General features: G+C 54.5%; 1 protein-coding gene across 2 annotated transcripts in view; it reads right to left on the bottom strand.

Moving 5' to 3' along the window:
* Positions 1 to 27554, bottom strand: part of ADAMTS10 (ADAM metallopeptidase with thrombospondin type 1 motif 10) — a 31633-nt gene extending 4079 nt beyond the window's left edge. Inside the window, exons 1-25 of one of the 2 annotated variants that reach the window (XM_017500075.2) lie at positions 27460 to 27554; positions 24527 to 24637; positions 21897 to 22083; positions 21290 to 21636; positions 20318 to 20474; positions 17279 to 17496; positions 13541 to 13624; positions 13265 to 13410; positions 12824 to 12867; positions 12590 to 12695; positions 12356 to 12502; positions 12054 to 12195; positions 9023 to 9130; positions 8260 to 8405; positions 8102 to 8165; positions 6448 to 6550; positions 6012 to 6145; positions 5801 to 5924; positions 2723 to 2803; positions 2462 to 2625; positions 2232 to 2358; positions 2012 to 2141; positions 1041 to 1245; positions 681 to 857; positions 445 to 604 (exon numbers count right to left, since the gene is read on the bottom strand). In XM_017500075.2, the coding sequence (XP_017355564.1) occupies positions 445 to 604; positions 681 to 857; positions 1041 to 1245; positions 2012 to 2141; positions 2232 to 2358; positions 2462 to 2625; positions 2723 to 2803; positions 5801 to 5924; positions 6012 to 6145; positions 6448 to 6550; positions 8102 to 8165; positions 8260 to 8405; positions 9023 to 9130; positions 12054 to 12195; positions 12356 to 12502; positions 12590 to 12695; positions 12824 to 12867; positions 13265 to 13410; positions 13541 to 13624; positions 17279 to 17496; positions 20318 to 20474; positions 21290 to 21636; positions 21897 to 21984 (3202 nt within the window). In that variant the 5' untranslated portion in view covers positions 21985 to 22083; positions 24527 to 24637; positions 27460 to 27554. The remainder of the gene's footprint in view (positions 1 to 444; positions 605 to 680; positions 858 to 1040; positions 1246 to 2011; positions 2142 to 2231; positions 2359 to 2461; positions 2626 to 2722; positions 2804 to 5800; positions 5925 to 6011; positions 6146 to 6447; positions 6551 to 8101; positions 8166 to 8259; positions 8406 to 9022; positions 9131 to 12053; positions 12196 to 12355; positions 12503 to 12589; positions 12696 to 12823; positions 12868 to 13264; positions 13411 to 13540; positions 13625 to 17278; positions 17497 to 20317; positions 20475 to 21289; positions 21637 to 21896; positions 22084 to 24526; positions 24638 to 27459) is intronic. The other variant, XM_017500076.2, reaches the window with a different exon arrangement.
* Positions 27555 to 27990: the final 436 nt, after the last annotated feature.

Below are 27990 nucleotides of genomic sequence, written 5' to 3'. Positions count from 1 at the left end.
AAAAAAAAAAAAAAAAAAAGGAATAAAAAAAATATATATATATTAGCCAGGCGTGGTAGGGGGCGCCAGTAATCCCAGCTACTCAGGAGACTGAAGCAGGGGAATTGCTGGGGCCTGGAAGGCGGAGGTTGCAGTGAGCCGAGATTGCACCACTGCACTCCAGCCTGGGCAACAGAGCAAGACTCTGTCTTAAAAAAAATAATGTGATTGGGGAAATGACACAAGTTTGGGTGCACAGAAGGGTCAGGTGCCTGAAACGTTCAGCATACAGTGGCAATTAATAAATGCTTGCAGGGAGGGGGTGGTGAAGGATGGCCTGTCAGAGACAGAGCAACGCATTTCAGAGGTTCCAGAAGTTCTAGAATGGTCAGGACCCCCAGTGCCCTCTGTGTCTGGCTCTGGCCAGGACCCTCCTGGCAGCGCCCTGTCTGGCCACTCACATACCTTCAGGGCCATCCCCGGGGGGCGGGCTGTCGCACTTGGCCTCACACTGCTGTGTGGTGGGCGGCCGCAAGGCCTCCGTACACTCGTGAGACGCCTGGCCTGTGTGGCTGGTGCAGCGCACTAAACGCTGTTGCTGCCCGACGCCGCACTGTGCCGAGCACTGCGAGGAGGTACCACTGAGCTGCCGCCCCGCAGCCCCTGCCCTGGCCCCCACCCCCCCGGGTGCGCCCTCATACCTCACCCCAGTCGCCTGCCACCCAGCGGGCCGGGGGGCAGCGGCGCAAGTTGCAGCGCATGGTGGCCGGCGGCTTGGCGGCAGGCGGGCAGTGTGCGGGAGGCAGCGTGGAGCGGTGGTCCGCGCTCTTACAGAGGACCACTCGGTGGCGGAGGCCTGGGCCGCAGCTGGGGGTGCACTGCAGTTGGAAGGGCGCATTTCGTGCTAAGGGGTGGGCGGGGTACTCACCCAGTGAGAAGTGAAGAGGGGACTGCTAACCTGGAGACCGCGCAGAGGCGCCTCCGTGCGCACCCCACGTGGGCATTGCAGTCCCCGCCCCTCTCGGCACAGGAAGTGGTCGTGACGGAAGGGGACGGCTGACCTCAGACCAGTCGAGGGCCGCCCACTCCGGAGGGCAAGTGGGGCCGTGGCAGGCCTCCAGCACAGGTGGGCGCGGCTGCGGGCACGCGCTGTCGTCCAGTGCCTTCTCCTCTGCGGCCGAGACGCGGCGCTGGCACACAACCGAGCGGCTGCGCACGCCCGCATCGCAACTGCGGCTGCAGCGCGACCAGTTCCCTAGAACCCAGCTGTAGGAGATGCAGGGGTCTGAGCAAGTATGCAGGGTGGTGGTGGTGGGGGTCCCAACAAGAGAGCTGGGGGCACGATAGCCCACCTCCCACCCTTCCAACGACTCAGCCTTGTAGGGAAACTGGCACCAGGCACCTCCACATTTCACACTTGGGGCATCATTAGCCTGCACCCAGATTGGAGGCAGAGAGGTGCATTAGCCTAAGGACAAATACATCTTTGGACCTTGCACGTGACCAGTCAGCACCATCATTCCGACTCCTGGGCCATGCAACCTTGACCGCCACTTTGGGGGCACTAGTGAACTCCCCCATAGATCCTATAAACCATAACTGAAGCACTCGGCCCACTGCCACCCTGACCCTGCACTAACCTGCTTCCCAGCTCCCTGGAGCACTTGCTCTTTTTTTTGAGACAGAATCTTGCTCTGTCACCCAGGCTGGAGTGCAGTGGCGCGATCTCGGCTCACTGGAACCTCCACCTTCCGGGTTCAAGCGATTCGCCCCCTTCAGCCTCCTGAGTAGCTGGGGTTACGGGTGCACACCACCACGCCGGGCTAATTTTTTTGCATTTTTAGTAGAGACGGGTTTCACCGTGTTAGCCAAGATGGTTTTGATTTCCTGACCTCGTGATCCACCCGACTTGGCCTCCCAAAGTGCTGGAATTACAGGGGTGAGCCACTGCGCCCCGCCGGAGCATTCGCTCTTGACTCCAGGGAGCACTCTCCTCCCACCCTGAGCAACACTGCCCCCTGGCGGCACTCACTCTGGTGGGCAAGGCTCCGTGTTGCAGGCGCGCTGTCTCTTGGGCAGCTTGCTGTGGGCGCTGCAGTAGTGGGGGGCGACTGCCGAGCTGTCCAGCTGGTTGCGACACTCTACCGCCTGCACCTGGCTACCTGGGGGAGGGTGAGAGGCCTGCTCAGCCCCTCCAAGCCCAGAGAACCTCAGCCCTGGTATCCCGTGCTTGTCCCCACCCTTGGCCTCACCGCCTGCACACTGTGCTGAGCACTTGGTCCAGGGCGCATAGTGCCAGGAGTAGGGGGGCAGTGAGTCACGGGCGATGGGGGCATTGAAACGGTAGCGGAGGGCAGGCAGCTCGGTCCGGGCCAGCACCTGGAGGAAGGGGGTGGCAGCCAACGGATGGGTCATATGGAGTCTCTAATTCCATAGGATGCACCTTGCTCCCTTCTTCCATACCCCCCCCACCCCCCGTTACCATAACGATGAGAGATGCATTGATGGGTCCCAGGGCTTCCAGGCTCTGGACTTGGTCTGGCCCCTGTCGCAGCTGAAAGGTGGTCCCAGCCAGAGGCAGGCGATGGGGTTGGGGGGTCCCAGGCAGCCCCTCCAGCAGCAGGGACTCCTGGTCTCCCTTCAGGGCTGGGGGACAGTGCAGGGTCTAGAATTCTAGTCATGCTGAAGCCTCTCCCTCCCCAACTGGCTCCTAATCCTCATCCCCTTCCCATCGTCTGCTCACCCAAGTGACTGAGAGAGAGGTTCAGATCCTGGATGAAGATGTGGACAGAGCCTTTGGGAATCCAGACGACATCTTCGTACCCTGGACAGCAGAGCTCATATGTCACCCACCTGATGTGTCCCCAAAACCTGCCCACCTCCCGCCCCTGGCCCATGAGGATAACAGCTAACCATGACTGCACTAAATGCACGTCTAACTGCATCTCTGCCCACCCTTGTGAACTTGATGTTTCGTTATCCCCATTTTAGGAATGACGAAACTGAGGCTCAGAGAAGCTAAGCAACTTGACCAGGTTTTATAGTTAGGAAATAGCTGGGTTGGAATTTTTTTTTCTTTTTTTTTGGAGACAGGATCTCTCTGTTGCCCAGGGTGGAGCACACTGGAGTGATCCTGGATCACTGTAGCCTCAGACTCCTAGGCTCAAGTGATCCTCCAGCCTCAGCCTCTCCAGTAGCTGGGATTACAGGTGTAAGCCACCACACCTGGCTAACTAAAAAAATCTTTTTGGCTGGGCATGGTGGCTCACGCCTGTAATCCCAGCACTTTGGGAGGCTGAGGGGGGCAGATCATGAGGTCAAGAGATCGAGACCATCCTGGCCAACATGGTGAAACCCTGTCTTTACTAAAAATACAAAAATTAGCCTGGTGTGGTGGCATGCACCTGTAGTCCCAGCTACTCGAGAGGCTGAGGCGGAAGAATTGCTTGAACTTGGGAGGTGGGGGTTGCAGTGAGCTGAGATTGTACCACTGTGCTCTAGCCTGGTGACAGAGCAAGACTCTGCCTCAAAAACAAATAAACAAAAAACCAAAAAACTGTTTTTTTTTAAAAATTTTATTTTGTTTGTTTGTTTTTGTAGAGTTGGGGTCTTTTTAAGTTGCCCAGGCTAGTCTCTAAAGTCCCAGGCTCAAGTGATCCTCTTGCCTCAGCCTCCCTAAGTGCTGGGACTACAGGTGTGAACCACCGTGCCTGACCTGGGCTGGGATTTGAACCCCAATTCTGCTGCCACTCTGTCCACTAATATAGTCAAATCTACCTTCCCATTCCCCCAGCAAGCATGGAGACTGGCCTGGGCAGAGGGGAAGAGGCACCACAGGGACTCCGATCCACGTAGACTGACAAGGCAGAGTTTTAGCAGACAGAGCTGGGTGTGCAGTGGACTCCGCCACTGACTACCTGGATGGTTCTGAGCTCTCGAAAACTCTACCCCTGTTCACCTGTGCCCCCAGGAATCCTGGTTTATCTGGCAGGACCCCCACAGGTTCTCCAGTGTGTTGGGTCCCACAGGCTCCACTTTCCCGATGACTAGGTGTTTTTTTTTTTTTTAAGACAGGATCTCTCTCTGTCACCCAGGCTGGAGTGCAGTGGTAGAATCATAGCTTACTGCAGCCTCGACCTCCTGGGCTCAAGGGATCCTCCTGCCTCTCAGCCTTCTGAGCAGCTGGAACTACAGGTGTGCACCACCACACCCACCTAATTAAAAGAATTTTGTAGAGTTCGGCCAGGTATAGTGGCTCACACCTGTCATCCCAGCACTTAGGGGGGCCTAGGCAGGCGGATCATTTGAAGTCAGGAGTTCCAGACCAGCCTAGCCAAAATGGTGAAACTCCGTCTCTACTAAAAAAAATACAAAAATTAGCCAGGCATGGTGGTGCACACCTGTAGTCCCAGCTACTTGGGAGGCTGAGGCAGGAGAATTTCTTGAACCCGGGAGGCAGAGGTTGCAGTGAGGCGAGATCAAGCCACTGCACTCCAGCCTGGGTGAGAGAGCAAGACTCTGTCTCAAAAAAAAATTTTGCTTTGGGAAGTTTGAGACCAGCCTGGGAAACATAGGGAGACCCCTGTGTTTCCCAGGCTGGTCTCAAACTTCTAGGCTCAAGGGATCCTCCAGCCTCTCAAAGCACTGGGATTACAGGCGTGAGCCACTGTGCTTGTCTTAGTTTTGATGCCAGCTGCCAGGCTCCTTATTATAAAACCCCAATGGGATCCTACTTGGGAATGAAACCCACACCTTGCAACCTACTCCTGCCTCACCTGGTCACACTCCCTCCCTCTGAGTGCCTAAAGCTTCCTCAGCCTTCCAGATATTTCCTGAGCCTCCTCCCCTCTTGCCCACTTCCTGGGCTCTCTCTCACTTGACCAAAGCCCAAGCTGGAGAAGATGCTTTCTACATTCTCTGAATATCCCCTCCTGCCTTTCCCTGCTAGCACAGAACATTCCCCCAGCTTCTCTGGCTCACAGAGGATGGAAAGTGACTCTCCCTTCCACCCAGACCTGGCATGAGCTCCTCCAGGAGACGGAGGAGAGAGATTCAGGCTCCCATCTCCTGAGACACTCTTTTTTTTAATTTGAGGTGGAATCTAGCTCTGTTGCCCAGGCTGTAATGCAATGGCATGATCTTGACTCACTGCAACCTCTGCCTCCCAGTTTCAAGCAATTCTCCTGCCTCAGCCTCCCGAGTAGCTGGGATTACAGGTGTGTGCCACCATGCCCAGCTAATTATTTTTTTGTATTTTTAGTAGAGACGGGATTTCACTGTGTTAGCCAGGATGGTCTTGATCTTCTAACCTTGTGATCTGCCCACCTCGGCCTCCCAAAGTGCTGGGATTACAGGCATAAACCACTACGCCCGGCAAGATACGAGATAAGAGACTTGCTCTGTCGCCCAGGCTGGAGTGCGGTGGCATGATCTCGGCTCACTGCAACCTCCACATCCCAGGTTAAAGCCATTCTTGTGCCTCAGCCTCCTGAGTTGGCTGGGACTACAGGTGCGTGCCACCACGCCTGGCTAATTTTTGTATTTTTAGTAGAAACGGGGTTTTACCATGTTGGCCAGGCTGGTCTCAAACTCCTGGCCTCAAGCGATCCTCCTGCCTCAGCCTCCCAAAACAGTGGGATTATAGGCTTGAACCATTTTGCCTGGCTGGGCCCCCAGGACTTTTGGGGATTCCTGACACTCCATGGGAGGGGGGCCCCGGGGTGTGAGCAGTTAGTGATCTCAGCTACTTCGGTGGGATCGGCTCCGCCTCCAGCCAGCTGGCCCAAGCAGGGAGCGTGGGAGGGAAGCTAGAGGCTCTCACCGGCCCCAGGTGAGGCTGGGCTGAAGACCCCCTCGATGGTCTCGCAGGCACTGCCGTCACCGCCACACACTCGGCACTTGTCCTCCCGAAGGTCGGAGCCCAGGACTCGGTCACAGCCCACGTGCTGTGTGGAGAGGGTGTCAGCGAGGCGACCCCCACAACCCACCCCTGCTCCCCATCTCCTCTCCCACTCCCTGGGCGTCCCCTGCACCTTGCATTCGCCACTGACGCAAATGTCCACCGTGTCTGGACGGCAGGGTGTCCCGTCCACCACGGCTGCTGCCCTCTCCGTGTAGAAGTTGAAGCCTTCTGCTAGGCATGTGAGTGAGCAGGCCTTCACGCCCCCTGGGGGGCACAGCCCCGTCACACCATGGGCCAGGCCACCCCGGGACTCCCTGCTCACTCCCTGGGGGAGTGAGGCCAAGAGGGATAGACCCCAGACCCAAGAGGATGGGCAGCTTGGGCAGAGGGACTGTGAGCTCACGGCGTCCAGTAGAGGCCCCATGGTACTCTCTCCCGGGTACTGTGGCTCCCTGGGTGGGGACAGGGCTCAGGCAGACCCTGGGAGGCTGCATTCATTCACCTGCTGCCAGACACTCCCACGGCTGCCTTTCAGGGCCCCATGGCCTTCAGAAACCCTCACTCACCTCCCCGGTACGTTTTCCATGTGTAGAATTTCCCACGAAAAGGGATGCTGTCAAATTCAGAACACTGCATTTCTCTGAAGTCCTGGGAACCAGGGGGACAGTCCTGGGGGCAGGAGAGGAGAGAAGGAGGGAGGCCAGGTTTGGGGGCTTGGAGTCAGAGCAGAAAAGGGGTTCTCAGAGAAGAATGGGCTGGAGGAGGGGAGCTGGAGGTAGGGAGGCCAGGGAGGAGGCTGTGATGGTCTGGGTCAGACTAGACCTGGAAGGTGGCCTGGGCTGGGCATGGAGATGCATCTGGGATAGGACTGGATGGATCCCTCATTTGGGATTTGGAGGTGAGCTGGGCAGGAACACCTGGGTTTCTGGTTCCAGACTCTGGAGCGTTTTTTTTTTTGAGACACAATCTCACTCACTGGAGCGCAGTGGTGCCACCTCAGCTTACTGCAACCTCCGTCTCCCGGGTTTAAGCAATTCTCCTGCTGCAGCCTCCCAAGTAGCTGGGATTACAGGTGCTCACCACCATGCCTGGCTAATTTTTATATTTTCAGTACAGATGGTGTTTCACCATGTTCGCCAGGCTAGTCTTGAACTCCTGACCTCAGGTGATCTGCCCGTCTCAGCCTCCCAAAGTGCTGTGATTACAGGCATGAGCCACCCCATCTGGCCATATGGAGTCATTCTTGGGAGAGGCGGTCTAGAAAGGATCAGCGTTTATAGAAGGTGCTAACATGTGGATTCTCTGAAAACCTGGGTCCCCCCAGATGGTGGGGCTAAAAAAATCCAAAGCTCTCACTGCTCTCTGAAACAACCCCCTCCTCTCCCCAGGAAACCTCGCTGGTGGTCCCAGGTCAGCTGAGGGCACAAGCAGAGGATAGACACCTGCCACTAGGTTTGGTGAGAGGCAGCTTCAGCTACAGCTTTGGGGAATGACAGAGGGCAGGGGTGGGACTCTTAGGGGGAAGTTGAGCTGTATAGGGAGGGGACAGACTGGATGGTAGGGGGTTGTGAGGGCCAAGCAATGATTTCAAGGTGCAGGCTCGTCTCCTGAGTCTGAAAATAGGAGGAAGAGAGAGAGCCGGAAGGAGCCAGGTCATTGAGGAAGAGGGGTTCAGGAGGGGAAGGTGGTGGGGGTCGGGGAGAGGAGGCTGCAGGTTCCTTAGGAGGTGGCAGGCTTCCGGATGAAGCACTCTGATCTCTCTCTCTCTCTCTCTTTTTTCCCCACACTTAATTGTTTTAATTGGTGTACTCTCTTTTTCTTTTTGAGATGGAGTTTGGAGCACTCTGATCTCTCTCTCTCTCTCTTTTTGAGATGGAGTTTGGCTCTGTCACCCAGGCTGGAGTGAAGTGGTGTGATCTCGGCTCACTGCAACCTCTGATTCCAGGTTCAAGTGATTCTCCTGCCTCAGCCTCCCCGAGTAGCTGTGTTACAGGCAACTGCCATCATGCCAGGCTAATTTTTATATTTTTAGTAGATATGGAGTTTCACCATGTTGGCCAGGCTGGTCTTGAACTCCTGACTTCAGCTGACCCCCCCCCCCCCACCCCGCCTCAGCCTCCCAAAGTGCTGGGATTACAGGCATGAGACACCGTGTGCCTGGTCTGATAGCTCTTTTTAATGCTTCCTCCTCTGCCCCCCAAGGGATTTGGGATAACTCACATCCGTGTTGCAGGAGCGGTGCCGCCTTCTCTCACCCAGACAGTATTTGCCACCGATGGTTGGTCTGGAAGGGGAAGTGGGACAGGAGAGAGATGAGGCAAGGGGAGATGGGGGCGGGGGTCGCGAAGCCCTCCCGGGTGGGGGTCCCAAGGGTTGACCTGGGGCTGTCGCAGTGACGGCTGGAAGAGGACACGCCGCCGCCGCAGGTTCGGCTGCAGTCGCCCCACGGAGTCCATGGTCCCCAGGCTCCGTCCACGCCCTCGGGGCGCGACCCGAAGGGGACACAAACCCGCTTGTAGCACCACTGGGTCGGGGGAGACAGGGAGGAGTGAGTCCAGCCCGAGGACACTCGCCGGCCGCGTGCACAGTTCCCCACTCCAAGCCCCAGCCAGAGAGCTTTCGGCCCCTTCAGGATGGGACGGAAAGTGGATGAGCAGAGGCGGGGTCTGAAGATGGGGCCAGGGCCAGGTTAGGTAGGAGTGGTCTGGGAGACAGACACGGTACAAGCGAGAGGCGTGGCCTGAGCGTAGGGTACAGAACCCGGAGGGGAGAGGTGTAGACAGGACAGGGATAAGCGTGGAGACGAGGTGGGGCGTGGCTTCAGAAAGGGGCGGGGCCTACAGACAGTGGGCGTGGCCAGAGAAGAGGGACCGCCTACACGGTGGGCTTGGGCCAATGCGAGAGGGAGCGAAACAATAGGCGTGGCCAGAGCCAAGGGGAAGCATAATGGTGGGCGTGGCCAACACTGGAAGGGGCAAGCAGTAGGCATGGCCACAGGTAGGGGGTGGAGAATAGACGGTAGGTGTGGCTAATGCGGGAGGGAGCAAACAATAGGCCGAAGGACACAGGTTGGCGGGCGTGGCCAACGCGAGAGGTGGATCCGGGGACGTGGCTCAGCTGGGTTCCCTGTCTGGCGCTCACCCCCTTGTCGATGGTGTGCGTTTGGCACAGCGTGCCCTCGGCGGCTGGGATGCTGTTGGTGATGCACCGGTTGCTCTTGCTCAGACACCACAGCTCGCTGCAGACCTCCTGCGGGCCGAGGCGCCCGCTCAGGCTCGCCCCCCTCCCTTCCTCCCTGGGGCAGCCCGCCCGGCTTGGGAGGACCCAGATGTCCTGCTCACAGCCGGCCCGGGAGCAGAGAGCTGCGTGCTCCCTTCCTGGCTCGCAGTGAGTCTTCGTACATCCCCTTGCGGGGCATGGCTTGTGACTTATCCTCTGCCAATAAGCTGCATTTATGGAACACCTTATGCATGCCATGTACCCTTTAGGCAGTACTACCCCATTTTACTGGGAGAAAACCAATATTCAGACAGGTAAGGTCACGTGCTAGAGGTTACACAGCTACTAAGGGAGTAGCCTGGAGTTTAACCCAGATCTTTAATTCAGAGTCTGTGCTCTAATGAACTTTGCAATTCAGATCCTGGTGCCTTCTGAGTTTCTGGAAGGAAACTTGGGACCTGCTGAGGAATGAACAGGAAGGATTTGGGGTTCTTTTTTTGGATGGGCAAAGTAGCTTAGAGGAAAGTGGTGGTTCTGAGAAATCAGGCCTGGATGGTAAGTAGGCCAAAGGCCTCATCTCTAGTTTTTTCCAGCTGTTGGTTCTCTTTGTTTCCCCCATCTAAACTCGAGAAACCCCCCAACACTTTCAAGCTATGGGGAGAGGTGGGAGTTTGGGAGGAGACAATGCCAAGTTGGGTCTGTGTGAGACAGTCTTCTCTTTCTCTAGGTGAAAAATCAGCCCCACCCTTTTCCCATTTGAATCCTGCATGGGCTGGGCCAGTCCCAGGGACTACTCTGACCCTTAAAGTCCAGATTAATATCCCTGGAGGAGCTCCACTGCGTTCAGGTGAAGCAAAATCTCTGACCCTCTTGGCCCACATGCTAAGCAACCTCACAGGGTCTTTCCTCTAAGAAGTAGGTCATCCGTCTGTAATAATCAAGTATAATTTCCCTCTTTGAACCCAATTCTTGTAAGCTTTCCAGATGTGGGACTGGATCAATCAATGTCCATTGCAAAGGACCCTTCCTAGGTCAGCCCCTGAGAGATACCTGTACATACGTGAGAAGTTAGAAGAGTTGTCCTCAAACACATTCTCCCTCAAAAGTCCTCTAGAGTCTCTGCCTTCTGCCTTATAGAGGACAGTTCTCTGGAAAAAACTTATCTAAAAACTCAGCCTGTGTCCTCCTGGCCATGTCTAAAAATATAACATCAGTCCAGTAGCAATCCCACTTCTGATACCTCTTAAAGAGACTGATTTCAGTCCTGCTTTTGGCCACCTCTCCACAAGGAGGCACTGTGGTATATTTGAGTTGTGCAGAGACCTCAACCCTGCTACTGACTTGCAACATCAACATCTCTGGGCCTCAGTTTACTTATCTACAAGATAGGCAGCCTAATGCCTGCCTTGCCTATATAAATAGCTATGAGGCATGGGCAGGGTAGATATGAAAGGTCTTGCACCAATGCCGTTGTGGGGTAACAATGACCACCACTACCTATGGACCAGGTGCTAGGCTGAACCCTTGATATATATTAACCAGTTCACATGTAGTAAATAAATGTAGTAAATAAATCCCCCTTTGCCAAGAGGGCCTGAAAGATGTACCTTCAAATCTAAAAGGCTCAATTCAATATATAGCCAGTGCCAGCCCAAGCTTGATATTTTGACAACTCCTCCCCTCCCCTGCCCCTTTGTGAAATTTGGAGTCATGAGAGACCAGGATTTAAATCCCAGCTCTGCCATGGTCTTGAATTGTGGCCTGGGACACGTAAACCTCCCTCTGCTATGCTCAGTCCCTTCCTCTGTAACTTGGGAGATAATACGATTGTCAGGAGTTTAGATGATGACACACAGCGCATACTTAGCACATAGTGAGAGCTCAGTAAATGTCAGCTACCACCATCATTGTTAGGGTACCTGGGTCACAGCAGATGTTCAGGGGCAGCGTTGGAATTCTTTAGGAATTCCTTAGAGGGTGCTGTAGTTTCCAGCTAAGTTAGCGTGGGGCGAGGGGGAGGAGAGGAGGGAGGGGCGGGTCAAGGGTGGAATGTCAATGAAATAGAAATTGTTCCAGGGTTTTGTCACTGTCTTGCAGTGGAGTGAAGGGAGGGCAATTTGGCAGCTGCTTGCCCTCTGCTTTGCATTAACATGGCATCTGATCCTTTGAGTTGTGAGGGTGTGAAGAACTGGGGCTGGGGCTGGGCCCCTAGGGGTGAGACTGTGGGGAGCTGAGAGGTGCATTTAGGGAATCAAGACAGGTGGGCAGAGGAGGAGCAGACCCCAGCTGAACCCTGGTGGCTGAAGCAGGAAGCCAGGAGGTTTTCAGCTTCCTGGTGGGGAGCTAGGAGTAGACCCCCCTACGCCCAACTCTCTTCTCTATGCACAATTGGGGCTTTAGGAGTCTAAATCTCGGAGTAGAATGGGGAGAGGTCAGGAGGCTCAGAGCTCCCCCAGCCAAGAACTGGGGTCAGGAGAGCTTGTGAACCAGTCAGTGGGCAACGTGGGAGTGAAGACAGGGAGGCCCTGGAAGGTTCTGTCTAGTTCTTTGCCAAGTAGGGAAGATGGCTCACCCCAGGGAAATGATTTCCATCAGGACTAGATGTTTAGTTTAAAACTGCCCCGAGAGAGGGCTTGAGACTTTGATCCTGCTGTAGCCCACAGGGAGTCTAATGTGCCAGACAGAAGGTGGCCCCTCCAGACTAGCCCTCAAATCAGGGGTCCAGAGAAGCAGGTGATCCCATTTTTTTTCCCAAGCACTGTCTGATTCTTTGGGATATTCTGCACACTCCATGCACCTCTGTCTTCTCAGATCCCCACAGGGGTTCACCTCACCCCCCTTCCCAGCTCTCCCACCCCCCAACTTCCCAGGTGGGCGCCGTGGTGGAGTTCCCTCCCCCACCCTCAGCGGCCCCCTCCCCTCCCAGGAAGGAAAGCAGGAAGGCTCTCTCTACCCCGTATTTACACTGACGCGATTTGACTCCATGCTGAAAGCGGCATTGCTCATCTGCATCGTAGGCCTGGCCTGGCGCCACTGTCGGGTACACAAAGTCCTGTCTTGGGGGCCGGTTGTTCAGGCAGAGACCCAGGCCCGAGCTGCCTCGAGAGAAAAGCAACTGTCATGATAGGTGGCTGCAAGTCAAGAGCTCAGGAGCCCCAGTGGGATGGGGGTCCCGGGGAGGAGCCCTGATTTCTGTCACCCCCCGCCCCACTGTGAGTGTGACCCGCTCTGAGGGACATGCAGGTGAATCCTCACTCTAGAAAGCTGGTGATGTAGTCACGGCTGCAGGATGACCACACAAATGGGTTGGTCTTCATGGTAATGTGGGCAGCCATGAGCTTGGCCGGGTCCTGACCACGGGCCCCGCAGCTGTTTCCCACGCCGTCATGGTTCATGCCGAATCTGGGGAAAGGGGTGTCGGCTCTGCCGGGCACCGAGGGACCCGCCCAGCTCCTCCCGTCCTCCCCCTCCTGTGTCCCTTGGCCTCACGTGTGCCCAATCTCGTGGGCAATGGTGAATGCCGTGGCCAGGCCAATGTCCTCATTGACGCTGCAACTTCTCTCGCGCTCACACATTCCACCCACGGGGGCCAGGCCTGGGAAGACGGGCATGTGGGGATGGGGCTGGGGGCTCAGGACAGTGCTGGCTGGCCCCATCAACCTGCCAGGTCTCACCCCAGCCCATTGCCTTCATAGGTGCCTGAAACCTACGGGGCTCAGGTACCTAGTGTGCCACAGGGTTTGTTCTTGTAGATGCAGATGTCATAGCTGTGAAAGGAGAGGGGGGCAGTGAGGGGTCTGGGCTGTCTCCCTGAGCCCTACTGATGCCACCATGCCCAGCTCTGGGGGTTGAGCTCTGCCTGGGAAGCGCTATCTGCCTCTCACCTGAAGCTGCATATGGGAGTGACTGACCAAATGAATGAATGAATGAATCAATGAATGAATGAGTGGGAGAAGGAACGAATGATGACATTGGTGCCCAAACAGCCCCAAACCTCCCTTACCCATTCTCAAGCAGCCCCTCCTCAACCCTGGCTCCCTCAGGGGTGGCCCAGGCTCCCCTGCTCCTCCCACCCGCCAGCAGAATCATCTCTGTTTGGACTCTAAGGGTCCCTGGACCTCCTGTTTTCTCAGCCCCAGTCCCGGACCTCTCCTCTCCCCTCACCGTGTGATGAGCACTGCTGTGTCATGGTTAGCCACACCGTTCTCCGGAATGGCATTGCCATGGCCGCTGTGGTTCACGATGGATTTCTGCCACTTGCAGAAGCTGTCCAGGGACTTCCCGGCATGGTGGGTGATCTCCAGAGTGGGCTGGGATGGACAGAGGGAAGTGCGTGGGCACCCACCACCCAGAGGATGGCAGAACGTGCTGGTGTGAAGGGGAAGGGGAAGGGAAGGGGAAGGAGAAAGGGAAGGGGAAGGGGAGGGGACCCCCCCGCACCTGGTCCTCCGTGAGCAGGATGAGGCGAGTCACCAGGATGTTAATGGTGTTTCCCAGACTCGAGTCCTGGAAAAGTTTGGCAACCTGACCTCCAAGAAACAAGAGAGACCGAGTCTTAAGAGAAGCCCAGGGTAGAAAATGAAAAGCAAAAACAATGATAACAGCTTGCTTTAATCAGGCACCTACTGTGTGCTGGGTCTTAGGCTAAACATGCTATCAGGACTTTTTTGTTGTTGTTATTGTTGTTAGACATGAGTGCTTGCTATGTTGCTCAGGCTGGTCTTGAACTCCTGACCTCAAGTGACCCTCCTGCCTAGCCTCCCATAGGACTGGGATTACGGGTATGAGCCACCACACCTGATCCTGCATCAGTCTTTTCATGAATAGGTACTTTTTTTTTTTTTTTAAATGGAGTCTCGCTCTGTTGCCCAGGCTGGAGTTCAGTGGCTCAATCTCAGCTCACTGTAACCTCCGCCTCCCGGGTTCAAGTGATTCTACTGCTTCAACCTCCCAAGTAGTTGGGACTCCAGGTGCACCACTATGCCTGCCTAATTTTTTTCTTTTTGAGACAGAGTTTTGCTCTTGTTGCCCAGGCTGGAGTGCAATGGCGCGATCTTGGCTCACTGCAACCTCTGCCTCCCATGTTCAAGTGATCCTCCTGCCTCAGCCTCCCGAGTAGCTAGGATTACAGGCAACCACCACCGCACTTGGCTAATTCTTTTGTATTTTTCGTAGAGATGGGGTTACACCGTGTTAACCAGGCTGGTCTCAAACTCCTTACCTCAGGTGATCCACCCACCTTGGCTCCCTTACAGGTGTGAGCCATCGCACCTGACCATGGCCGTCTAATTTTTGTATTTTTAGTAGAGAAGGGGTTTCACCATGTTGGCCAGGCTGGTCTCGAACTCCTGACCTCAAGTGATCCTCCTGGCTTGGCCTGCCACAGTGCTGGGGTTACAGGTGTGTGCCACCGTGCCTGGCCATGTATCTGTTCATGAATAGGTGCTATTATCATCCCCAATTTACAGACAAGGAGACATGTAAAGAGAGGTTAGGACGTAGCTGGTAGGTGTCAGAAGTAAGACTCAAGTCTGGATTGCTTACCAGAGCATTTCTTTCAAACTCCTCCAAGTTTAGCTTATCTACTTGTGCAAGAATGCTGCATGCATACAGATGTGGGCCTGTGTGTACTGCTAACCTCTTTTTTTTTTTTTTTTAAAGATGGAGTTTCACCATGTTGGTCAGGCTGGTTTGAACTCCGGACCTCAGGTGATCCACCCGCCTTGGCCTCCAAAGTGCTTGGATTACAGGTGTGAGCCACCACGCCCGGCCTCACTGCTAACCTCAATGGGTACCTGCAAGCTGTGATTTATGTATTTATTTACTTTGAGATGGAGTTTTGCTCTTGTCACCCAGGCTGGAGTGCAATGGCTCACTGCAGCCTCCGCCTCCCGTGTTCAAGCGTGATTCAACCCCTGCTTACCCCCCTGACTGCCTCAAGTGTCTTTGCCCAGAGGCGACCTGAGGGATGTACATGTCTGGCTTCATTCCACAGCTGTCTGAAGGTACCAATTTGCCCATCACCACAGGAAGATAAAACTGGGGGTAGGAGGCTCTAGAGTCAGTGGTCAGAGGAAAGGAGGAAGCAGCTCCAGGGATGAGTGGGCACAGAAGACAGAGGCCAGGCTGTGCAGGGATCCTGGAGCCCTGGGCAGTAATTTCCCTGTCTGGAAATCCCCAGGAATTTTTTTTTTTTTTTGGAGACAGTTTCACTCTGTTGCCCCAGCTGGAGTGTGGAGTGCAGTGGCACAATCTTGACTCACTGCAACCTCCACCTCCTGGGTTCGAGGGATTCTCCTGGCTCAGCCTCCCGAGTAGCTGGGACTACAGGTGCTCGCCACCATGCCCAGCTAATTTTTGTATTTTTAGTAGAGACGAGGTTTCACCATGTTGGCCAGTCTGGTCTCGAACTCCTGACCTCAGTGATCCACCCTTCTTGGCCTCTCAGAGTCTGGGGATTACAGGAGTGAGCCACTATGCCCGGCCGGAAACCCCCAGGAAATTTGGAAAGCCCTAGGGAGAGAGGCCAGGCTCAGGAACAACAGAGTGCCATTAGTGACAGCATTACACAACATTTTTGACACACTGCCTGTCTGCTAAACTTTTTGTTTTCCCTTTTGCTTCAGTGAAACAAGATGCCATTCATCAAGCCCTTACTATGCGCTAAGTACTCTACGTAGCTTCCCTCCCACCAACCCTTACTCTCTCTGGTAGCAACCATTATAACGCCATTTGATAGAGAGGTAAGCTGAGGCTTAGAGAGGTCAAGAGATCTAGAATGGAAATTGACTACATTTCAATGTGGGTCTGGGATGTAAATCTGTTGCAATTTATAAGTAGGTGCTTGTGCAAGAATGCTGCACACATACAGTTGTGTGCCTATGTGTATACTGCTAACCTCAGTGAGTACCTGCAAGCTGTTTTCATTCACTCATTCATTCATTCTGAGATGGAGTGTCACTCTTGTCGCCCAGGCTGCAGTGGTGTGATCTTGGCTCACAGCAAGCTCCACCTCCTGGGTCCAAGTGATTCTCCTGCCTCAGCCTCCCAAGTAGGTGGGATTACAGGTGCCCACCACCATGCTCAGTTAATTTTTATATTTTTAGTAGAGATCAGGGTTCACCATGTTTGCTAGGCTGGTCTCTAACTCCTGACCTCAGATGATCCACCCGCCTTAGCCTCCCAAAGTGCTGGGATTACAGGCGTGAGCCACTGCGCCTGGCCTGCTGTGATTTATTTATTTATGAATGAATGAATGACAGAGATCCTAACCATAACTCACTGCAGCCTCAAACTTCTGGGCTCAAGTGATCCTCCTGCCTCAGCTTCCTGAGCAGCTGGGACTACAGGTGTGTGCCACCAGGCTCTACTAATTTTTAAATGTTGTGTAGAGATAGGGTTTCACTATGTGTCCCAGACTGGTGTGTGTTTATTTTTTAATTTTTTTGAGATGGAGTCTCATTCTGTTGCCCAGGCTGGAGTGCAGTGGCGTTATCTCAGCTCACTGCAACCTCCACCTCCCGAGTTCAAGCGATTCTCCCGTCTCAGCCTCCTGAGTAGCTGGGATTACAGGCACCTGCCACCACACCTGGCAAATTTTTTCTATTTTTTAGTAGCGACGGGTTTTCACCATGTTAGCCAGGCTTGTCTCAAACTCCTGACCTCAGGTGAGGCACCCACCTTGGCCTCCCAATGTGCTGGGATTACAGGCGTGAGCCACTGTGCCTGGCCCATGTGTGTTTATTTTTACACACAGCAAACACTTATATGTCACCTACTGCATGCCAAGCACTGTTCTACATACTTTATCAACACTCTGGATCTATCTTAGCTTTATAAAGTAGCTTTATCTTAGCTTTACCACAATTATGCCCATTTTACAGATAGGTAAGGCAAGGCAAAGAGGTGAAGTAACTTACTCAAAGGCAGACAATTAAAAGGTGGCAGAGTGGAACTGTAAACCCTGGCAGGTTACCTCTGCCCCAGGGTACCCCTCTGCATCTAGTCGCTGTGATATGCCCTTTCTCCTTGTTCACTGCCATGCATAACCTTCCTTTCTCACCTTGCCCCCACATCAGGGATTAGGGGTGGGATGGTAGCCGCCACCCCCTTGCCTAACACCTGGAGGCTGGCTCCAGGTCCTCAGGACTGCAGGCCCAGGGAGGGGAAGGCACTTACAATGTTCATGATGGCCAGCACATACTGCTCCACATCCCGGCGCCCGTGATAGGCCACCATCATCTTATCAGCCACCACCAGGGTCTCCACGTAGCGCTCTCGGCTGACCGATCGCTTCAGGCCTGGCTGGCCACGCTCTGTTTCATTCCCCAGTGGCCTGGCAGGCGGCGGCTTCAAGGTCCGCAGCCACCACGGCCGCCCTTTCCACGGTTTCTCATCTGGGGACCCAGTAGAGCAGTTAAGCCCTGTCCTGTTGGTGGGGCCCGGAGCTGCCTGACCACTGTCTTGTCCAACCTCTATCTGGCTCCCCCTCTACCCAACAGTCTGGACAGACAATTTCTGGTCATTCTGCTGCCTTCTCTTATCATCCAGCTACCTATTTGATGGTCCATCTGCTCAAATGATCTCCCCCTCTTGGCCTCCCAAAATGCTGGGATTATAGGTGTGAGCCACCGTGCCTGGCCCTCATTTTCTATATGTATATTTTGAGACAGGATCTTGCCCTGTTGCCCATGCTGGAGTGCAGTGGTGTGATCATGGCTCATTGCAGCCTCAACCTCCCTGGCTCACATGATCCTCCTGCCTCAGCCTCCCAAGTAGCTGGGACCATAGGAGTGCACCACCACGTGTGGCTAACCAATGGGCTGCCAAACACTGCATCTTTTTTATTTTTTACTTTTGAGACGGAGTCTCACTCTGTTACCCAGGCTGGAGTGCAGTGGTGCGATCTTGGCTCACTGCAACCTCTGCCTCCCAGGTTCAAGCAATTCTTCTGCCTCAGCCTCCTGAGTAGCTGGGATTACAGGCATATGCCACTATGCCCAGCTAACCTCTGTATTTTTAGTTGAGACAGGGTTTCACCATGTGGGCCAGGCTGGTCTCGGACTCCTGACCTCAAGTGAACCACCCGTCTCAGCCTCCCAAAGTGCTGGGATTACATGTGTGAGCCACTGTGCCTGGCCACCTCACTGTGTGTCTATAGGGCATCTTGGCAGTACCATGTCTATTTTTTTGCCAATGTCCTACTACTACCTGAGAATATTGTAATCTACCATGATGTCACTGTCCCACTGCCAAATTGTTGAGTTGAATCACAGCCTGACTTCTCCCATTGTTGGCTGTATAGCTATCCAGCTGTTCCACTGCCTGTATGCCAAGCTGTTCAGCCACCAGCCTGTCCCACTGCACAGATGTCCAAAGAACACTGGCAGGACTGTTCCACAGCTAAGCTGGTTGGCTGAACCACTGTCCCATGATGACCAGGATGATTGTACAATCCACTGACAATTCCACTGCCCGAATGGAAGGGTGTGAACCAGCCTATTTTGCTGTCTGAACTGTGTGCTTGGACGTTGCGCTGTCCTAGCTGAGCAACTCTCCAACCAATGCACTGCCCAGTTAAATCAGTTAGTTTTAACTACAATGCACTGCAGTTAGGACAATCATACTGCCTGATGCACTGCAACCAGACAGTCTCATGGACCGCCCAACTGTGATCATGCGTTATCCACATTTTCTGTTTGTACAACCACTGTGGCTGTATGTCTACCTCAACATCCTCCTCACAGACTCTGATTATACATTTAATTCAGTATTACACTATTCTGCTTTTCCATCTAACATTCATTTGATTTTCTTTTTTTTTTTTTTGAAATGAAGTCTTGCTCTGTTGCCCAGAGTGGAGTGCAATGGTGCAATCTCGGCTCACTGCAACCTCTGCCTCCTGGGTTCAAGTGATTCTCCTGCCTCACCCTTCCAAGTAGCTGGAATTACAGGTGTGTGCCACCATGCCTGGCTAACATTTTTGTATTTTTAGTAAAGACGGGGTTTCGCCATGTTGGCCAGGCTGATCTTCAACTCCTGATCTCAAGTGATCTACCCATCTTGGCCTCCCAAAATGCTGGGATAACAGGCATTAGCCACTGTGCCTGGCCCTGATTCTCTATATGTATCCTTTGAAACAGGATCTTGCTCAGTTGCCCACGCTGGAGTGCAGTGGTGTGATCATGGCTCATTGCAGCCTCAACCGCCCTGGCTCAAGTGATCCTCCTGCCTCAGCCTCCCAAGTAGCTGGGACTACAGGAGTGCACACCACACCTGGCTAATTTTTTAAATTTTTTGTTGAGATGGTATCTCACTACATTGCCCATGCTGTTCTCAAACTCCCAGACTCAAGCGATCCTCCTGCCTCAGTCTCCCAAAGTGCTAGGATTACAGGTGTGAGCCACTACGCCCGGCCTGACCTGGTTTCCTAACAGTACAATTATGCTGGTAAATATTTTGTTGGTATGTGGCTTTCCGACTCTCATTTCCTAAATGCCTGATTGTACAACCATCCTTCTACCAGTCTGATTGTAAATCTGGCCTTAGGCTGCATAACTGCTGGAGTATCTGATACAACCACCACACTAACTGTCTGATCAGACAATAATCCTAGAGAAAGAATGGTTGTAGACCTGAACACCTGTCTGGCTGTCTTACTGCTGGGCCAGCTGACGATAGCAGGGATAGATTATTCCATTGCTCCACTGGTTCGCTGTCTGAGGATACGTCTCTGCTATCTTGGATGGAACTCCTTTTTTTTTTTTTTTTTTTGAGATGGAGTCTTGCTCTGTCACCCAGGCTGGAGTGCAATGGCATGATCCTAGTTCACCGCAAACTCTGCCTACGGGGTTCAAGCAGTTCTCCGGCCTCAGCCTCCTGAGTAGCTGGGATTACAGACACCCACCACCATGCTTGGGTAATTTTTGTATTTTTAGTAGAGATGGGTTTCACCATGTTGGCCAAGCTGGTTTTGAACTCACTCCTGACCTCAAGTGATCTTCCTGCATTGGCCTTCCCAAGTGCTGGGATTACAGGCGTGAGCCACTGCACCCGGCCAGAACTCCCGAATTATATCGCCATGTCCCCTTCTCAGCAGTTCCAATCTTCCCCTCACAAAGCTGCCTGCTGACTTTCTAGATGAAAAGACACTGCTGCCTCAAAGGAAAGACACTCTGTAGCCAGCCCCTCTACCCATCCCCGGGAAGACCGATGTACCTCTCACTCCACAGGCTGTGTCCAGGTGGGGGTGACGCAGAGAGGAGCGCTTGTACACCACATGTGGTCCACCTTCCTCCGGGCCCCGAGAACCCTTGGGCCCACCTTGCAGTGGCTCAATCAGGTACTCTTCCTCGTCTGCCACAATCAGGCCATGCTGGGTTTTGGGGAGTGGGACAGAAAGCTCTCAGAATCAAGTTCTGAAGCTTAGGACCCCTGGGACCTTCTCTTTGTCTTTATGATTTCATTCTTATCAGGTTTATTTTGCTATTTATATATTTTTTGGTATAGGTAATTAGTATCCATGCTATTTCTTTCTTTTCTTTTTTTCTTCTTTTTTTAGAGACAAGGTCTCACTGTGTTATCCAGGCTGGAGTGCAGTGGTGCAATCATAGCTCACTGCAGCCTCAACCTCCTGGATTCAAGTGATTCTCTTGCCTCAGCCCGGGGAGCTGGGGCTGTAGGAGTACACCAATATATCTGGCTAATTTTTAAATATTTAAATTTATTTTTTCACAGAGATAGGGTTCTACTACATTGCTCAGGCTGGTCTCAAATTCCTGGCCTCAAGTCATCCTCCTGCCTTGGCCTCCCAAAGTGCTAAGATTATAAGCATGAGCCACCATGCTCAGCCTCTAATTTCTTTTTAGTTTTTAATTATATATATGTGCATATATATGTGTGCGTGTATGTGTATACATATACATACACATATACCTATAGATAAATATATTTATAAATGCATAAGTATATATAGATAGATGCTTAGCTCATTAATTTTCAGCCTTACCTAAGGCTATACATTTTCCTCCAAGTACTGCTTTAGCTGCACCCCAAAAGTACTGATTCGCTCAAAATACTTTAAAAAAATGTCCCATTATCATTCCTTCTCTGCCCTCTATGTAGAAGTGTTTTTCTTAACTTCCAAACTTGTGGGCATTTCTCCCCCACTTTCCAGAATCTTCAGCTCACCAGGCCTCCACAGGTGCTGATGGCCACACGGGAGCTGCTGGCCTGGCCTTGCAAGTGACCAGCATAGAGGCAGTGGGGTCGTGCAGCCCTCTGCCAGGCCAGGCCCTCCCGTGTCCAGTACTCCACGGAGACGTGCCCTGCCAGTAGACGGGAGCTTCGGGTCAGGTTCAGCAGGAAGTGGGTGCTGGGTGCGGCCACCTTGTAGAAGAGGCGGGACTCGGCTGTGGCCCCCGTGCCCCGACGCTGCCTCCGGGGAGGAGGTGGAGAGAAGGCCAGTAGTGCCCCGTTGTGGTCCACACGGGTGGGGAAGGCGATCTCATAGCTCTCCAGACTGGACAGGAACTCATCTGTGGGTGAGGGTCAGAGGCCTGGGTGGGCCCTGGTTTTAGTGGACCCCTGTGTCCTGGCTGTTAGGCTGCTGGAGCAAGTGACGCTGGCCTCACTGACCCCCGAAATCCAGGGAGTTGGCTGCAAGGCTCCCACCTGTTGACCCCAGGGCCTTCCCCTGCTAACCCCCATCCCAGCCCCCAATACCTCTTTCTGTTGGAACCCAACTGGTCTCAAATTTTTAGCTCCCTCCCCACCGCCACCACCAGACTTCCCCTACCTTGAGACCGGAAGGCGTGTGTGACCTCGAAGGTGAGGCCCAGCCCCAGGGCGAGGGCCCAGCGGAGGATCTGGCAGGCGGGAGCCATAGAGGCCACGTGTCCACATGTCTCTCCCCAGCCCTGGCTGCCGGCAGCCCCCACAGTGCCGCCTCTCCTGTTCACAGCCTGCACAGCATCACCGGGCTCCTGGGAGCGGGGAGCCAGGTAAGGGGGTGCCTGGTCCCGCTGTCCAGCACAACCAATGCCAAGGCCAACCATGGCCAAAGCTTTCCACCTGACTCTGAAGATTCCGAATACATTTTCTCATTCAGTCACTCCCCTCTCCCCACCTCCCCTTCCAATCCTTCCTACACTCCTACAAGAGGACAGGCAGGGACTGGGATGCTGGGGAGTACGTCCTAAGTGCCAGCTACTTGCCCCAGTCACCTAGGATGGAGTGCAGTGGTGTGACTGTAGCTCACTGCAGCCTCCACATCCTGGGCTCAAACAATCCTCCTCTCTCTGGCTCCCAAGTAGCTGAGATTGCAGGTGTATGCCACCACACCTGGCTAATTTTTTTTTTTAGATGGAGTCTGGCTTTGTTACCCAGGCTGGAGTGCAATGGTGCAATCTTGGCTTACCACAACCTCCGCCTCCCTGGTTCAAGTGATTCTCCTGCCTCAGCCTCCCCAGTAGCTAGAACTACAGGCATGTGACACCATGCCTGGCTATTTTTTTTTTTTTGTATTTTTAGTAGGGGATCCCGTGGGCTAACACAGGATTTCACTGTGTTAGCCCACGACGGTCTTGATCTCCTGACCTCGTGATCCACCTACCTTGCCTCCCAAGGTGCTGGGTGTGAGTCACCGCACCAGGCCTAAAGTTTTTGTTTTATTGGAGGGACAGGGGTCTCACTTTGTTGTCCAGGCTGATCTTGAACTCCTGGCCTCAAGTGATCCTTCCACCTCGGCCTCCTAAAGGACTGGGATTACAGGCATGAGTCACTGCACCCAGCCCACCATTGCATTTCATTTCAAAGTAACTGAGGTCAAAGTCATCACACTCTTTTTTTTTTTTGAGATGGGAGTCTCACCCTGTTGCCCAGGCTGGACTGTAATGGTGGGATCTCAGCTCACTGAAACCTCCGCCTCCCAGGTTCAAGCAATTCTCCTGCCTCAGCCGCCTGAGTAGCTGGGACCACAGGCATGTGCCAACAAGCATGGCTAATTTTTTGTATTTTTAGTAGAGAGGGGGTTTCACCATGTTGGCCAGGCTGGTCTCGAACTCCTGACTTCACATCACACTCTTTTTATAGATGAGGAACTAGACTCAGGAGTGATAGAATTTGCCCTGGGTCATGCTAGAAAGTGGTGGAACCTGGGTTCATTCATTGATGGAGGATGGATGGGGGCATGACAGTCAGACATGCTAAGGATAGCAACCCTTACTTGCCCTAGCCCTGTGGGGTTCAGTCTCTTAAGAGTGACAATGACAGTTGGGTGAATGGAGAAGAGTTCAGGTTGTGACGTGTTCTGTAGAAGGTATCAATGGGGAGATTGGGAAGCAGAGGTTCAAAGCATGAGATCAGTGGTCTGAAGAGACGGGAGGGTGCACCAGGAGGGGAAACAGGAAGGTCAAAGGCTTGAAGGTGGGGTAGAGCCTGGCATGGACCCAGGCAGTGTGGGTGCAGGAGAGGAAGGGGAGGCTGGCACTTGAAGGCTTGGGTGGCCAGTGTGAGTTTTCAAGCCAGCTTAAAGCTAAGGCTAGTACTCCAGTCCCACAGCCTCTCATATTCCCACCCACGCACCCAGTCAGTCCCGGGCCCTGTCTGTGGAGTCTCCAAAATGGGTAGCATGGTCCAACCCACCCACCCTAGGCCTCTCCTCTGCCCTGTGTTTCCTTCCCTCTTCTCTTTTCAAGGCTCCAGGCCAGCCCACCCTGCAGGTCTCAGTCTCTCCAGCATCTGCCCCAGGCCAGCCTGCCACAGACACCCGAAGCGGGCCACCGCCCTATGCCAAACCCCTCTTCCCCCACCCTCCTGTCTCCGCCCTCCTCCTCCTCTGTGCAAAATCTCTCAATCACACAGTCTTGTTTTCTTTGCAGCCCAGCCAAGTCTGAGAGTCCAAGTCTGAGAGTCAATCCCCAAACAGGGCAGTGCAGCCCCAAGGGAGGGAGGGAGCCAGGTTTTTGCCAAGTTGCTGATGGACCGAGAAGCCCACATTCCCCACTTCTGCTTAGAACCCTCCAGTGACGGGAAGCTCACTCATAGATACTGTGACCCTATTGCACACTTTAGCTGGGCTAATGTCCATTCCTTTTGTTGTTGTTCTTTTTGTTTGTTTGTTTGTTTGAGGGAGTCTCCCTCTGTCACTCAGGCTGGAGTGCAGTGGTGTGATCTCAGCTCACTGCAACCTCCGCCTCCCAGGTTCAAGTGATTCTCTTGCCTCAGCCTCTCGAGTGCCTGGGATTACAGGTGCGTACCACCACGCCCAGCTAATTTTTGTAGTTTTAGTAGAGATGGGGTTTCACCATGTTGGCCAGGCTGGTCTCGAACTCCTGACCTCATGATCCGCCTGCTTCCGTCTCCCAAAGTGCTGGGATTACAGGCATGAGCCACTGCGCCTGGCCTCTTTTTTTTTTTTTTTTTTACCTTTTGGGGGCTTCAGTTGGTGGAGTAGTGTTGGGCTCCTGTTCGGATCCTTCCCTTGCCTGCTCCCTGCACCTGGGCCTCTCTGGGCCTTGGTTTCTTCTTCTTTGGAGCCTGGGCAGGGAGGGGTCAAAGAGGAGCCGGGCTGATCTTCAGCACTGACCTGAGTCTGTAGCTCAGGGATCGCTGAGGAAATTCTGACCCTCTCTCTGCCCCTGAAGAACTTCCCTTAAATCTTTTCTTTCTTCTGTTACTAATGAACCCCTCCAACAAGACCCACCTCTTCTCCCTCTCCATCTCTTCTTGCTTCTCCCTTATTCCTTCTTTGGAGGTGTCAACCAACTCCCAAATCAAGGCCCTTCCTGGTTGGGAACCTCTGACACCCCCCTCCTGCCCTAAGCCACCCCTGAAAGGTAGCAACACACACATTGCAAGTGAACCAGGGACCTCCCCCACGTCTCCATTGGCTCCCTCCCTCCTCTCCCGTTCTTGCTTTGCCAGGCCTGGTGCCCATCCTCCTCCTTCAGGGGCTCTCTAGTCTTGTCTAGAGTGTCTTTGGGTCTGTCCCGGTCCCCCTAACACCCCCAGTCCTCATCACTGTCCTCTGAAGTGAGGCGCTCCTCCCAAAACCCTCACACCCGCTTCTATGCTTTGGACTGAGGTAGGGGGTGAGGGACAAGGCTTGGGACATTGTGGAAGGACCCAGCATAGGGGGTGGGGGCAGGGGCAGGGGACTCACCTGTGCATAATGCATGGGGTTGGGGGAAGAGGGGGTCTGGTCTGCAGAAGGTTCACAGGTGTCTGAGCTGGGGCCCTGCTCACAAGGTGCTGGAGAGGTGTGACACAGCCCCGGGTACTGGGTGGTGGGTGGTGGGGGGACATGAACAAGGCAGTGTGTCTGGGGCAGCAGATGAACCTTGAGAGGGGCTCGGGGACAGAGATGGTGGTGGGCAACGGGATGCCAGAGAGGGAACTGCACTGTGGCGTGTGACTATGTGTGTGTGTTACATGTGTGTGCATTACAGCATGTGAGTATGTGGTCCTGTGTGTGAGCATGTGACTACATGTATGACTCACACGTGACTGCATGTGAGACCCTGTGTGAGTGTATGTGTATTACAGCATGTGTGTTGACCCTGTATGTGAGCATGACTGCATGTGGATTACAGCATGTGAGCATGTGACCCTGTGTGTGACTGCGTGACTGCATGTGTATTACAGCATGAGTGTGTGACCCTGTATGTGAGCATGACTGCATATGGGTTACAGCATGTGAGTGTGTGACCCTGTGTCTGTGAGCAAGTGACTGCATGTGGATTACAGCATGAGTGTGTGACCCTGTATGTGAGCATGTGACTAAATGTGGATTACAGCACGTGTGTGTGTGTGAGACCCTGTGTGTGTGTGACTGCATGTGTATTACAGCATGTAAGTGTGACCATGTGTGTCTGTGAGCATGTGACTGCATGTATATTATGGCATGTGACCGTGTGTGTGACCTGTGACTGCATATGGATTATAGCATATGAGTGTGTGACTCCATGTGTGTGTACCCAGGCCTGGCCATTCCTCCAGCCCCTCCTCCCTGAAGGCAGGAGGAAGGTGGCCAGCGTGGGGGAGGGTGCCAGGCCTGGAGGAGGAAATGCCTCCGGGAAATGGAAATGGCTTAGAAACAGAGGATCCGTCCGATCCTATCCTGGGGATCCTAGAGGGACCCTCAGCTCTACACCTAGACCTCTCCAGCCAGGCTGGGGGGACAGGGCCGACGGCAGGTCCCCCGTAGAGGCCAAGGCCGCGTCTGCCCAGGCAGAGGCCCCAGCCTGCCGGCTGCCTGCCTCCTCCCGCTGCACATCTGGCCGGGCCGGCAGGAGGCAGCCCCTGCCTGGAGAGCAGACAAAGGCCCAGCTGGGGCCTGCGGGAGGAGGGGGCCAGCGCCCGGGCTGGTCCCCCACAACCGACCGCTAATTAAAGGCCCTGAGCCCGACCGCTGGAGGCACCCTGAGACAGACGGCTGTGGCCTCAGTGACCAACTCAGGGGAAGTGGGCGGCGCCACTCCCACACCCAGACACACAAACACACACTGGCAGCAACACACACACACACACCCCGCGCAGCCAGAGACCGGCGCTGGGGCACTGCAGACTCACAAAAGACGCCAGGAAGCCTCCCCCAAAGATACACACGCCGACAGGCTCAGTGCACACTCAGACAAACACATGAAGACACAACTACACACTCCCAGACATGTGTAAACACATACACACTCATTTACACACGCACACAAGGGGCAAGCCAGAGAAACACACGGACACACAAATACACATACCCAGGGCCTACACACATAGAAACACACACTCACATACACACAGACAACCCAAGGAGACAGACACACAGGCCTATACTCGGACACATACACGCTCATTTGCATGCTCACACCAGACCAGAGACAAACTCGAAAGTCCGAGACACGGACCCAGACACCCCCCCACCCACCAGACACACACAGGCATTTACACACACATCACAGAGACAAACGCACAGATGCTTGGGGACACACACACAAACCCAGACACACACACTCACCTCCAAATCTGCGTGCACACAGCAAACCCCTATGCGCACACACTGAACACACACACACAGGCAGATACACAACAGAGACGCATCCCCGGACACTGACACACACCTGGAATGCACAACCACTCTGCCCCTACGTGGACGGCCACACACACACACACACCCCAAACCAACCCACGGCCACCCCAGGCACGATCAGTGGAGCGCGCACTTGGGGACCTCCGGCACCGACCCCAGTCGCACAGCAGGACGCCCTCCCCCATCCCGGGCACTAGATCCCCGCGGCCTCACCGCCCGATGAGGACACACAAAATCCCACTGAGTCACGCACCCCAGGGCCCCCCGCCCGCCCCGCTACCTGCGCCGCGCCCGGGGCCTCCGCGCTGTGGCCGCCGCCGTCTCGCCGCCCCGCGCGCGCAGGAAGGGAGGGAGCGAGCGAGCGCGGCGGCGTGGCCGGGGGAGGGGGCGCGGGGAAGGCACTTCCTGAGCCGCCTGCCAGGGTTATAAAAAAAACCCCCAAACCGCGCGCGGCCAGAAACCCCGCCCGCCCGCCGCCGCCCGGCCTGGGCCGCTGGCTGGACCCCAGCCAGGGACCCGGGAACTCGGGCTGCCCCGCCCGGGACCAGTGTTCCCGCTGCCCGGGAGAGGGCTGGGGAATCGCGGGGGCGGGGAGGGGACGAAGCGGGGGAAATCGAGTGGGGGCGGGGAGAATGGGCGGGGGAGGGGAGAAATAATCAGGTGGGGGATGGGGATGGAGGCAGAATTGGGTGGCTGGGGGTTCGGGGAAAGGGAGGAAGAGGAGGAGGGAGAGGTTGGGGGAGGGCGAAGTTTGAATGGAAAGGGGTAGTGGGAGATGGAGGCGTGGAGGAAGGGGCTGAGTTGCTGGGGG

This window comes from Cebus imitator, unplaced genomic scaffold (assembly GCF_001604975.1).
Source record: "Cebus imitator isolate Cc_AM_T3 unplaced genomic scaffold, Cebus_imitator-1.0 Scaffold263, whole genome shotgun sequence".
Taxonomy (NCBI): domain Eukaryota; kingdom Metazoa; phylum Chordata; class Mammalia; order Primates; family Cebidae; genus Cebus; species Cebus imitator.
Note: the sequence above shows the minus strand (reverse complement) of the source record. Positions and strands in the feature narration are given on the sequence as shown.